Here is a 13,540-nt window from a genome sequence, read left to right as displayed (position 1 = left end):
AGACCAAATTGCACGCTACTTGGTTAAAAAAAAAAGTCTGTTTACGAGCCAAGTGGACCATCAGAGCCTGAGCTTATCCCGGTTTCTGTGGTATGAAGCGACTAGGAGAATTTTTACTCCCCCCAGCATTTCGCAGGTACCCATCTATACACCTGTATGAAGAGAGGCACCGTGGGAGTAAAGGGTGCTGCCCAAAAACACAACACAATGTCCCCGGCCAGGACCCGAACCCAAACCACTCGATCCGGAGTCGAGAACACTAACCATGAGGACACCGCGTCTCCCCTCTAGTCGGTTCAATTACCATTATTTATCATACAACCAGTGCAACCTAGTAGACGCAATCCTACACAGAATCGCATCGCATGGTTACGCGGTTCTGTAAAGAGCCGCCTGGATCCGCTCGAGCGGCTTGTTAGGCTCAAATTTCGTAAATGGTGCTTTTAATTTTGCGGGGATGAAATGAGCGACAGTAGTGAATACAATGAAAGTGAGTTTTGTTATTCGGAAGATTCGCTCTTGTCCTCAGGTCCAGAAGTGCACGTACTTGGACGCACTCCCATCTTTGCTATTGAACTCCGTGTCCCGTGATATAAGTGCAAGCATTTGCTACATATTTCAAACGAGAAGGAAAGTGTTCGGGTTAGCGTTAGTTTTACGTTAGGGTAAATGCATACATCTTATTCGAGGGTTTAACATATAATACGCGCGGATATTTTGCAAAAAAATACGCTCAATGAGTAAAATATCCACGAGTATTATATATCAAACCATCGAATAAGATATTTATTATTCCACGACAAATATGTGTTATTTTGCTTCACTTTTATTTGGTGAGAGTGTTTTAAAAAAAGAGCATCATCTGTACGACCGATGAAAACAGCACAAAAGCTGGATAAACGAAAAGACGAGTGACAAGCGATCGCAAACCAAATTCTCTAAATTCTCAGTCTTTGCATCATGTTGAAAACAATTTCTTTCATTGAAAAACTCCCGTTCTGTCCGTATTTGCTCAGTTCTAAACCGGTCAAACCGGGACACTACAGTGTATTACCGTCTCATATTTTGCGCGTTCTCTTGACCAAATATGGTAAAATGGCGTAATAGTGGAATAATAAAGCTGGTCATCGATCGTTACTTGAGGAGCAGAGTTTACAAGAAACTTTGTGATGTTAATTTTTTTTTCGTATTTATTAGAATATGTTTTTACTCACATATATACACGCACGTCTGAAAGAACAAATCAAGACATGAAGCACATATTACTGATAGCAGAGATAGAGAGAGAGAAGCCGCAATCCTGATCTTAACACCTTTCTTGAGAAAGGGATAGAGGTTGAGACGAGATACAAAACATTCGCCTATTCACTTGAAAAGACTCTATTTTGAATTGAATACAATATTGAACATTTTGCCTGAAGGTTTCAACAAATTTACAGTCCCAAAAGAGATGAATCAGGGTTTCCGCGCTTCCGTCACAAAAAATGCGGGAGATTTTAGGGATTTGTGACGTTAACTGGCGATTGATAGTGAAGTGGAAGAGAAGAGTAAGGGAACAATGAGTCTTGCACATCAAATTCGGCGTGCATCTAATTGTGTGGACTTCCTGATATACCTGACAAGAACTTTGACTAATAATTTAACACCATGAAAAATCATCTTCTAAAACACTTCTTAATTAAGATACATGTATGTCGGTTCGGACTGGAAAATTCCGACATTCGATTTTGACAGGGGGACTTCTCACACTCGGTCCGGACGTCGTGACCTCGAAAAAATCTATTTTCTCATCCGGCCCGACCTAAGTCGGTCAATCAACGTTAACAAGTATTTGTGTGAATTGGCTGCCACCTTGGTGGCTACAGTAAAATGAGACTCTACTTTGCAGTTTTCCCGAGGGTATGGGGGCGAGGAAAGAGTGGGATGGGTGTCGAAGGGAGCGGCTTAGAGGCTATCGTCAGCTTACTTGACCACAATTTTAGAGATAATGAAACTGCCAAAGGGAAATTTACCTTTTGAAGCTGCACTTACAGATTGGATGCATTTAATTGGTGGCACGCCCGTTTCATATTTTGTAAAAAATAATAAACCTATCATCCATACCAGCCTCTTTCTCATTACGCTTATGCTCTTTGACTGCAGGAATCTAAGCAAAGACCCTTCAGAGATAAAAAGCAAGAATTATTTAAAGCACGATTTCAGAGAGATGCTTTATCGTGGGCCGGTGAAATACAAACTACAGCTGACTCTACATATCCCTCGATCAGACGACCCACCAGAAATTCTGAATACCTCGCGATACTGGGACGAAGCAGCTCATCCTTGGTTGGATGTTGCTGATGTCAAAATGGGCGTTTTCCTTAGCCCGGAAGTTACAGAGAAATTACATTTCAATCCGGGAAATTTACCAGCTTGCCTCGAATTTCTGCCAGCTCGCTCCATCCACCACTCTAACTGCTTAGTGCATATAAGAAAGGATATATACGAAAGGACGCGAAAGATGCGTTTACTCCGAGGAATAAATTATGTAGCAGATCGCCCAACCACTTACACCATCAGTGTTGAAACAGGGAGACAGTCGAGAGCTGGTACTGATGCGAACATTTCTGTGTTGCTTACAGGTAAACAAACCCTTGACGTGCATACCTGAATCATAGCCGAAATTATCATAGGAGATCTAGTTACTAGTGCAACTCGGCTTTGAGTAGCAATGCATGCTTGAAACGGTTTTTAAATTATCACCAGTCCTTGAAACGTTGTATTGCCACCTGAAACTGGTTATAACCATTTCATAATTAACATGATGGCTTCGAGTTTCCTTCAGGCAACAGAATATCAGCAAAAGGGATGCTGGATGATTTATCTAATTCTGTCAATGGCTTATTGAAGCTCCTCTGAGAGATATCCTTTGTAAACCTGTCTATTCATAAATGTTATATAAAGCAAACAAATAATTTCTCCTTAATTCGTCAGTTCAAACGGTATCAGATTGGTTCAGTATAAACCTGTAAAACTGGGAAGCAAAAGTAATTTATAGAGAAATTTGTCGATCATGACTTGAGTATACTCGGAAAATTCCCAATGCTCTGAAAGGGAGTAGAAACTGAGTACGACCTTCTGCTTTATAAGTCTAATGTTCTACCACCAAGTATTGGACTACTAGTTAAGATGACATTTGAGCGTCATGCAAACTACAAGAACTGGAATACCAAGTGGTTTTTGTTGCCGGTAAAATCCGTTTTCAGCTTGAATTCGTTTTAACCTAGGCTAAATTGGTGATCCTCATATTACGTTGATTGAATACGCATTCAGATGGAATGAAGAAACTTTTTTGGAGCCTAAATTAAGCCTAGAGAAACATTAGGGTCCGGTTAGGATTAGTTTTGGTTATTATACAGAGAGTAATTGACCAATCATAGAAAAGTAGATAATGAAAAGAAGTGTGTTGGGTTGAGCATGCTCGTCGTTGTAGTGTAGTGGTGAAGACACAGATGCGTAAGACAGAGCTTGAGGAGGGAGGCTATAAGTATCCTTTTTACAAGGGGTTTAAGCTACAATAGGTTGAGTGGCTGCATAATTCAACCTTGGTAAAATGCGGATCACGAACTTAACCGAGGTTAAACTGGATTCAACCTGAGAACGGATTTTACCTGCAACAGCTTTTATATCTTAAAAATTTTTATTTCAGGAACGAAAGGTAAAACAGGGAAAATTTCCCTGAGCTCCTGGCGCAATGATTTTGAAGCAGGAGGCAAAGATGAATACACAGTGCAGGCAATAGATGTGGGAGAGGTGCTTATTCTACAGATTCATAATGATGAAAGTCGCTGGATTAAGAATCCTGATTGGTTCTTAGAAAGAATTGTTGTGAAAAGCTCCACACAAGCGAGAACATTTCTTTTTCCATGCTATCGCTGGATAGAGTCCAATATGGTAGTTTTTCAAGGAAAAGGTATTTCTGTAGTTTTGGCCGTAAAGAAGAACGCCATAAGTGAATTGTATTCGAGACACTTACTAAAACGATTTAGTCTTGAAAAAACGAAGAGGTGTTGCTCTAGTGACACAGGTTTATTTAGAATTCTTCAACCAGTACCGAAGCTTCTTCTTACTTGTTAATATTGTTGATAGGAATAATTAACTTCATGGGCTGCGACGAAATTTAAATAAGTGAGAAACTATATTTAGTACGGAGGAGAAATGGCTTAAAATCTATCATCGTCACAAAAAATGCATAAATCTTGGTGTTTGAGGTTTGTTTCACTCGATTGTGTATTTTTTTTCATAACGCAGTATTAAGAACTGAGCTTATCGCCTATGTGTTACAGCCAATTCAAACTTAGCTTTTTTAAACAATTCAAAAAAGAACACGTCAGTTTTGGGTGCCCTAAATATCTTGTAAATCAGTGGCTTTAAAACGTATTTGAGGCAATTGCCCAATTTCAATGTACTAAGATTCAGTCTAAAGCCGTGAAAGAGCATGATCTGGAGGTTGTGTGGAATGAACTCACACAAATCTTTATTCCGTTAACCCTATCCCTCAAAATCATGTCCATCGTTTATTTTATTGATATTTGATTAGAAGTCAACGTCAGTCAGAGTAGTAATTATCGTTCTTAATTGCCAACATTCCTGCAAAGCGCGCACTTCATGATTTTCCATTTGTCTTGTAAGTTCCTTATAATTAAGAGCCACATCATCGAGTCACGAGACGTTTTTACGTTTATTGTCTTTTGCGGAACCTGGAAAATTTGTGTTTTAATTTGCAGCTTTCCTTCCATTTGAAAACCAGCCAGAGGCCATACGGTTTCATCGTGTTCTAGAACTCGAAGAACGGCAGAAGCATTACCTTTGGGGCGAGCCTTCGCCTGGGATTGTCGATCTACCAGGTTTTGTACAGTCTCCTAAACATGGCGATCTTCCACGAGATTCTCAATTTTCAGCTGAGGCAACAAGATCATTTGCTAAAAGCGCTCTAAGGGGACGCTTAAACGTTGGTCTGTCTTACATTCGCACAGTCTTCAACAGCTGGGAAAACTTTGACAGTTTTAAAAAACTTTTTACAGGCTTGACAGGTAATGTGCCCAGACTTTCTCAGGATGACTTGTGGATGGAGGACCGAATGTTTGGTTACCAGATCCTCAATGGCTGTAACCCATGCGTCATTGAAAGGTGCGATGAATTGCCCAGTAACTTTCCTGTTACAAATGATATGGTTAAAAACCTCCTTGATCGAGGAATGAGTGTGGAGGAAGAGATCAAGGTATTAACAAATATAAAAAGTAACATATAATCACAACGGGCTGGTTGGTCTGAGCTCTATTTTTCAGTTTACCGATACTATATAGCTGGTTTAAGAGCATGCCCAAAATAGCTAACAATAGCTAAAAAAGTTAGGAAGCCAGACTAATTCGAACCAATTTTTTCTACATTGCGTTTCAAGACGCCAACAATAGGGGAGCATTTTGTCGGTTAGTAATAAATGAAGTCACCGCACGCAGTTCAACGATTTGCAAAAGGTTCTCTTCTCCCAACAACCCTTTTAAGTGAGACGTTTTGTCTTGTCAAAGAGCACTCATTGGACGTTTTTGCGAATATTTCACTGTTATCAAGCTTTTTGTATTTGCCCTGTTTTATGAAAACAAGAGGAACCCCGTTGCCTACCCTAGGCACTCAATTTTACCAGTGTTTTGATCCGACAATCACGCAAAGCGCAATCGAGGAAATCGACTTACACATCTGGGACTACCGCATGGGATCGCATTGATTCGAATCAAAATCGGTAAGCAGATACCTCACAACTTGCGACAGTATATAACGAAAATTCGACTTTCTCCTCGGTTCCTACTCATCTAATAATCAAATCTTTAATCTTTCACGGCCGAAGCGGGAATATAATAGTTATAAAAAGCTGGATCCTATATTTACTGACAATGAAGTAAACGTCCTCTCACCAACACACTCCTCAACTCAAATTCCCGCTGCTTGTCCACCATTTGCCTCTAGATCGGCTTATTAATTATGACATTGCTAACGACGTAAGACTTGAGCGATGTACAAGGCTACACAACAAAAATAACCCAGTCTGTCAAAACTAACTATTTCTTTCAAAGTGCCCAATACACGATGGAGATACGGGCAAAGGTCTTCCAATGACATGTTCTAACTTTTACTGTCACTTCCCTTTCAAATTCCAGAAAGGCCATATTTACATTGTTGACTGCAAGGACCTTGAATTAATAAAACGTGGAGGAGAAGACCATCCCGCGAAGTACAAATCGTATGCAGCAGACCCACTTTGCTTATTCTACGTGAAAAGCTCCGGAGATCTAGTGCCTATCGCCATTCAGCTGTTCCAACAACCGAGTGACACCAACCCAATATGGACTCCAAATGATTCTGAATATGATTGGTTGCTGGCAAAAATGTGGTTCCGTAATGCAGACCATCAAATCCACCAGGTAAATAAATGAACTCTGTATATTACAATATTAAGCCTCTTTTATGACTATTGTAAATATTTTTAAATTAATCAATGTTGGCCATTCCATCCAACTAGTTTAGCTTTAAAGTTACTTTGGGTGACCAGTTACTTCATTTACGTTGGTCATTGTCATGGTATAGTAATTGTAATTGTATTTTTGGGACATACTGCACTGTTAGAGTACAAACAAGCTATCGCTCTTTAGACATATCAGGGCTTTCATCGTTTACAAAACGAAATCTGTTTTGATGTGATATGCTAAAAAAAATGGGTTACGTAGATCGTCACAGGTAAACCAACATTTCGTTCATATCTCATAAAAGACCACAATGTGCATGCCACCAAAGGTCACCAAAGGGCCTTTAACAGTGAAGATATATGTCAATGACAACTATATCCCCTCATAAAGGTGACCGTGTGATAGTGAACGTATGAAATTTATAACAGAACGAAGAACAACGATTTCAGATATTTGATCTTAGTAGAGCAAGTGCAGTGCAATCACATGCTCATGGGGTCGAGACTCGTTCAATCCTAAATTTTCTTAAGCTCTGTCGGGATATCTGCAACTGCTTTACAAACTGCGACGATCATTTTCGCTTAGTGTGACAAAAGCTGAAGTTCAAATATATGAAATTTCATGTATTAATTATCACACTTCAAAAAACAACATTGGGATGATGGTTTGTTACCATTCGTCACAGATTGGAACCCATTTAATGAAGACTCATCTTTTAATGGAAGCCCTTGCTGTTGCTTCATGGCGCCAGCTGCCATCTGTCCATCCTGTCTTCCAGTTTCTATTTCCTCATCTTCGTTCTGTTATGGCCATTAACACCATTGGGAGGAACGAACTGATTGCAGAAGGAGGAATTGTTGACGAGACCCTTAGCATCGGAGGAGGTGGCCATATTCAGCTGATGGAAAAGACCTACAAGAACTTCAAATTTGAGATGTTATGTTTTCCTGATATGCTGAGAAAAAGAGGAGTGGAGGATGCAGAGAAATTACCCAACTATTATTATAGGTATGAAAATCACTATTCAGTAATATCTGAAATATCTGAAATATCTGTCCGGTTGGTAATTAAATGGAGCACGACCCTCCGGCTAGTTCACCTGGAAAGTTCGCAGGAAAAAAGGAAATTCTGAATTTTTGGACGGTACTTTTCGGGCCGATGGAATATCATGTCCTATTTACACGTTTTGACGATTAATTTAGTCGTGATTACCCTGGATGCCAGAGGTTTTTTCTCTCTTAGAGCGACGGAATAGCGAGTAGCGAAGCGGCGAGAAAAACCTCTGGTATAGGCAGTTGAGAACCTCGCTTCCATGCCCCGTTTGATTGACATCGAAAAAACTCAGTAACTGATAATTCACATAACCTACCAATTAGCTTCGATATCAAATTCAAAAATTCAATGTTCCATATAAAACTTCTTTGTCGAATATCAAAATAAAACTCAAATTTGGCGGACACATACAAAAAACAAAAACTGTAGAACCCACTGAACTTTTTCTGCCTTCAAAGCCTCGATTTCCGGAACTTTGCAGCCACAGTGGGCGCGTAAAATCTGGTTGACAGCAATTGAAACCAGTTTGAACTACTTTCTGTTGCTAAACCAATCAGAGTACAAAAACTACCTTTTTCCCTTAACATCTTGGATATCAAATCCGCCTGTCTGCGTTTGCATTGAGTGTAAATTATTTCGGTCCCCTTTCTCACCTGCTTGATTAAATGGATCAGACGATCTAATGTCTTCAAGTGTTAAAACAGTTTTTAAAGTGATATTGCTAAACTGACATCAACTTCTTTGCTGACCAGAGATGACGGAATGCTTTTGTGGAATGCCATCTCGGATTTTGTGGGGGATTTCGTCAACATCTTCTACCATACAGATGATGAGGTTTCTCAAGATCATGAGCTGCAGTCCTGGGTGATGGATATTCACGATAATGGCTTTCCCACAAGAGAGGGGGACGTAGATCACGAGTTTCCGAAAAATATCCAATCACGCGAAGAGCTCATTCATTTGTTGACCTGTACGCTTTTCGTGTGCACATGCCAACACGCAGCCGTAAACTTTCCACAAAGGGAAATAACAGCATTTGTTCCCAACGTTCCTCCTGTAATGCGCCTTCCTCCTCCGACCAAAAAAAATGAAACAACCATGAAGATGATAATGGACACACTGCCCAACAAGTCTCAGGCAGGATGGCACATTGCTACTGTGTACACGTTGACAAGATTTGCGGAAGACGAGGTAATGTTACTTAAAAGACTCAAGTTCAAAGGTCATCGGTTGTTCCTTTCCCCAAAACTGTGAGACATAACGGGAAAAGAGATTATTTTTTCACTTTTTTTTCGGTAGAATCAGCTGTAACATCTCTACAGTGCTTTAATTGGCCAGTAATGCGCCAATCAACTCGAATCTTCAACATCCCCGCCCGGGCATTTGAACTTTTGAAGACTGGATTGTTCAAATTCCCGCCCCCTTGGGCCAAAATGGTGTTACGATGCCCTACCCTATCGTTGGATTTCTTTGTCATTTTCTACTAAAGAACAATCGTCGTCGGCTCCTGCCGTCTTTAATACAGACCTTTTGAAGACCTTTTTTGTAAGCCAATCGCTCACAAATGCTACATCTCTTCCTTTAAACACTTCCATCGCGTTCAAGCACGTGTTTTATAGCTGTTAGCGACTTCGGCGACGGAAAAAAAAATCATTTGAAACCTTACACTTCCGGTTCAATTTTCCCCACCCCACGCAGGCAAAGATCAAATTCCCCATTCCTCGGGCACAGAAGATGTTGAAGTTTTGATTTGATCGGCGCCTAATAGGTCCAGGTTTCTGCTATGGTTCCCCACGTCGCTAAGGTTTGACCCATACCTAGATTAAAATCGTAAATGGTTTAAAAAAATGAGTCATATCATAATTAAGTGAAGTACGATCGTCCGGTTGAATGTTGTCCTGAGAAGGAGTTAGTAAACCAGCTTTCCAGTACGACCGTTGGTAGTAGTTTGTGCAGTAGGTAACGCATTCTGTGGTTTGTCTGAAAATGGTGTTCGGCAATGTTATTGTCAAACCTATTTAATGCTTTTTCTTCAACCCCTGTCCTACCTCAGTCAGTCCTTGAAGAGCACTGGAAGCACAGGAAGATTTTTAGCAGTCATCTAAGTGTGTTATCTATTTTAGCCAAGGACTTCCATCTAAACTTCTCATTTCATTCTACCAATCCTGCATATATTGAATCCTTACTTGGTAAAATTAAATGCAATAAATCTTGTGGACCAGATAACATCACACCAAAGATCTTGAAACTGTCTACACCAGCGCTTGCTGTCCCACTGACTAATCTCCTAAATCTCTGCATAGCAACCTCTAGGTGGCCAAATGAGTGGAAATTGAGCAATGTCACACCAGTTTTCAAAAAAGGTGATGCATTGCTAGTGTCGAACTATAGACCTATTAGCATCCTCTCGGCAATACCAAAAAAACTGGAGAAAGTCATGTTTGATCAACTATATGATGCTTTTCAACCTGCTTTCTCCCTTAACATGTCTGGGTTCCTGCGTTGTCACTCATGTTGTACTGCTCTTGTTAAAATGATTGATGACATTCGGTGGGCGCTGGATTCAAAAATGTTAACTTGGGCGTTTTGTCTGTTGTGAAGAACTATACAAGTATCGTTGACGTAGCGTAACCAGAGTGGTTTTTTTTTGTTATGACTTGCCAGGGCTTGTTCCTCGGTATTTTGCATAAGGATATCGGTAACAACAAAGGGAGGCGATGAACCCATAGCTGTTCCGCGTAACTGTTTGTAGTGCTTACTGTTGTGGTGTACTGAAAGTAGGTAGACGTAAGGCAGAGGTTCAGCAAGTCCATAAGGTTGTTGGTAGGTAGTAGCAGTTATAAAGTGAAGTTATTGATGGCAGTTTCAGAGTAGTCGAGAACCAGTTGAAGCGGAATACAGAACGAGCGACGAGGAACGGTAGCATCAACAACAACATTGCCGAGAGCCAATTCTCAGACAAACCACAACATCGATTGAGACTCTGCTGAATGCGTTATATTAATTACCTACAGCGCTAACTACTACCAACAGATCGTGCTGGAAAACTGTTTTACTAACTTTAAACAGACTCCCGAATAAACTGATGCCTACAAGTTGAACTTCTTGCACCCCACACTGAACGACTTATCGACGACATCAGTAACAGACAAACAATACTGGTTTACCCTATCACACCTTTCACACCTTAGACCTATAGACGCCAACCGATCGAATTGCACAAATCATAGTTTAGTCTTCACAGCCAATTACCTCTATGCTCAACTGACATTCGGCCAATAGCATCACGAATAAGTTGAACAATGACATCTGCGACCAGAATTTTTATAGTGTCTACTAAGGGGCCGAACAATTAATTCTTGAAATGGGGGGGGGGGGGGGGGGTGGGTGATTCTGCAAACAAATTTCCTGCAAGCGCTTGTTGGAAGAAAAAAACAAAACAAATGTTGCAAAGCTATTTCATCATTCCTGGGGGGCTTTACAAAATCCCAGCAAAACTGCAACCATTCCGGATAATCTGCAAGCCAGCGAGCCACTCTGGTTAGCCTATTAAAATAACACATTGATTGGCCTAAATAACACTCTGGTTAGCCTTAACGTCACACCGGTTGGCCTACAGTTAGCTTAGGTCGCTTGCGGTTTGCCCTTATAATGGGATAAGGGATTTCTTGCTTGCTCGGTTCACATGGCTCCAAGTCATAGGAGTCATGCAAGCCATTACGGTTAGCCCAAATTACACATTGGCTAGCCTAGTTAGCACTGCAGTCTATTGAAATATAAGGTTTTTGCAATGTCTTATATAAGACAACATATAACAATATAATAACATAACAATAGACAACAACATATATAACAATATAACAACATATATATTCATTTTCATGTAATTATTTTCTATTGAAATATAAGTTTTTTGCAATGTCATATAACATAAGACAACATATAACAATATAATAACAACATAACAATATAATATAACATTTTTGCGATGTTTTAGTATTGCACCCATCACCTATCAATGCCTAGCCCCAATGAGGGGTGTGCAGGCATACCCAGGGGCTATGATGATTGACATTTTCAAATATTTTGGAATTAGCTAAGAAGCTAAACATTTTCAAATCTACCTGTGGAGCATCACTTTATAACATGAGAATATTGTTATTAGGTAATATTAAATGATTCTAAAGAATGACATTCCGAAAACATGTAGCTATACAAGAATGATTTTGTATAGCTTACAACATTTTAAGGCTTTGCAGCTCCATATTAGAACTATTACTGCAATAACCACAATGTAAATGTAAATACATTCTGTAAATGTAAACACGACACTTTTTTGAGAAAAAAAAATCCTGCAGAGAAATGAGGAGAGAAAAAAAAGATCCTACAGAGGATTTAAGAGGGAAAAAAATATCCTGCCCACCAGGTTGCAAGAAAAAAAAAATTGCTGACCAGAAATCACCCACCCTCCTCATCCCTTCCCCTAACATTTGGTGATTTCACGTTGTTGTTTTGTGGAGAACGGCAGGGAAATGCACGGAAATTCGATTTGCACTTGCAGCACGAGTATTTTTCCTTTTTTAACCAATAAAATTCTTGCTTCGTGGCGTTGCCGTAGTCTTTGCTTAAACTCTTCATTCTCTAAGTTGAGGGCACGTAAAGCTTCTCATGGAGACTCTTCGAATGTAATGCTTCTTCTGAGTGTCGCCATGATTAGTACTATTGACGACTCATGTATGAACTAAAGAAGTCCTAGAATCTCGACCTGCATGTGCATCATATTCTCCAGAGCCCTTCGTTTTCTCGTGTCTCGCCGGCTAAGAGAAGCGATGGGACCTGGGAACGAGAAATGACTGCCACCGTTAAACGGTTTCGAGCGTTAGCCCTTCGTTATAGCAAATAAATGAATAAATAGAGCACTCTCTTGAATGTGTTCTTTACCTAAAGAGGCATTTAGCTTTTATTTCTTAATTTTTGCTGTTGCTCTGTTTTACAGCGTTTTATGGGTGACTATTCTCAGAGCTTATTAACTGGCGAGGCGGTGAAAGGTGCTATCTCTCGTTTTCAGTCTTCCCTCGGCAAGATCTCAGACGCCATCAAGAAACGCAATAAATCTGTGGAGTTTCCTTACGAATACTTGCTGCCCGAAAAAGTGCCAAATGGCATCGCAATTTAACGAAAAAGTCCTTAATTAAAAAAAGCCTCCCTCACAAAAAGATAGTTTTAAGGCCGCATGAAATACTGTTTATAATCAAATATACTTGATTTCGAAAAAAAAGTCAGAAGTGCTCATTTCAATTTCAAATTTTCTGGGCGACACTATCGTGAATAAACGAAAGTGAGAAGTGAACACATGAGCCCAACAATTGACCTGTTCCCAAAATAGTTTCTTCGTAGCTCGTTTGGTGGAGCATTGCACCCGTCTCGAAGATGTCATGGGTTGAAGTCACCTAAATTTTGCAGGTGTCTATAAGAGACAGTTGCTTAAATTGTCCAGTTACGTGCGAGGAACACTTCTACCTTTTGTCTATAACCCCCACTTCAAATATATACATATATTTCAATCGCCATCTTGAATAGTTGTGACGTTTTAATTAAGTATTTTATCTTTACTCCACCCAACTCGATTAGCCTTGCTAAATTTGGGTGGACAAAGTTTTCACCGTAACTAGTATTGTATGTAATAAACGTTGTTGTTGTTGTTTGTTGTTGTTGTTCTTTTATATTCGAGCAGCCACAAACTCTCGCTCAGTTTTTTTTTTTTTTTGAATATGCATGATGATAAACATCAAAAAGAAAGAAAATCAAATTCGTCAACTCACCGCTAGAAATGCTGAGATTTCAATAATAATCAATATGGCGCTTGCATGAGATATTTCATCAGCTTTGGGATGCAATGAGAACCTGAATGTAATGCGCTCCTTATACTTAAAACAAAAAAAATCTAATTAAACGAAACTTCTCACGAGGACACATTATTGTTGCAT

General features: G+C 39.8%; 1 protein-coding gene across 1 annotated transcript in view; it reads left to right on the top strand.

Annotated features, from left to right (window-relative positions):
- Positions 1-13,257, top strand: part of LOC138016014 (allene oxide synthase-lipoxygenase protein-like) — a 28,286-nt gene extending 15,029 nt beyond the window's left edge. Inside the window, exons 7-13 of the mRNA XM_068863176.1 lie at positions 2,143-2,621; positions 3,689-3,952; positions 4,767-5,260; positions 6,195-6,458; positions 7,186-7,508; positions 8,306-8,744; positions 12,550-13,257. Of these exons, the coding sequence (XP_068719277.1) occupies positions 2,143-2,621; positions 3,689-3,952; positions 4,767-5,260; positions 6,195-6,458; positions 7,186-7,508; positions 8,306-8,744; positions 12,550-12,729 (2,443 nt within the window). The 3' untranslated portion in view covers positions 12,730-13,257. The remainder of the gene's footprint in view (positions 1-2,142; positions 2,622-3,688; positions 3,953-4,766; positions 5,261-6,194; positions 6,459-7,185; positions 7,509-8,305; positions 8,745-12,549) is intronic.
- The last annotated feature ends 283 nt before the right edge of the window (positions 13,258-13,540 follow it).

Source organism: Montipora capricornis, chromosome 9 (assembly GCF_036669925.1).
Source record: "Montipora capricornis isolate CH-2021 chromosome 9, ASM3666992v2, whole genome shotgun sequence".
Lineage (NCBI taxonomy): Eukaryota > Metazoa > Cnidaria > Anthozoa > Scleractinia > Acroporidae > Montipora > Montipora capricornis.
This window is presented reverse-complemented; position numbering and strand designations above follow the sequence as displayed.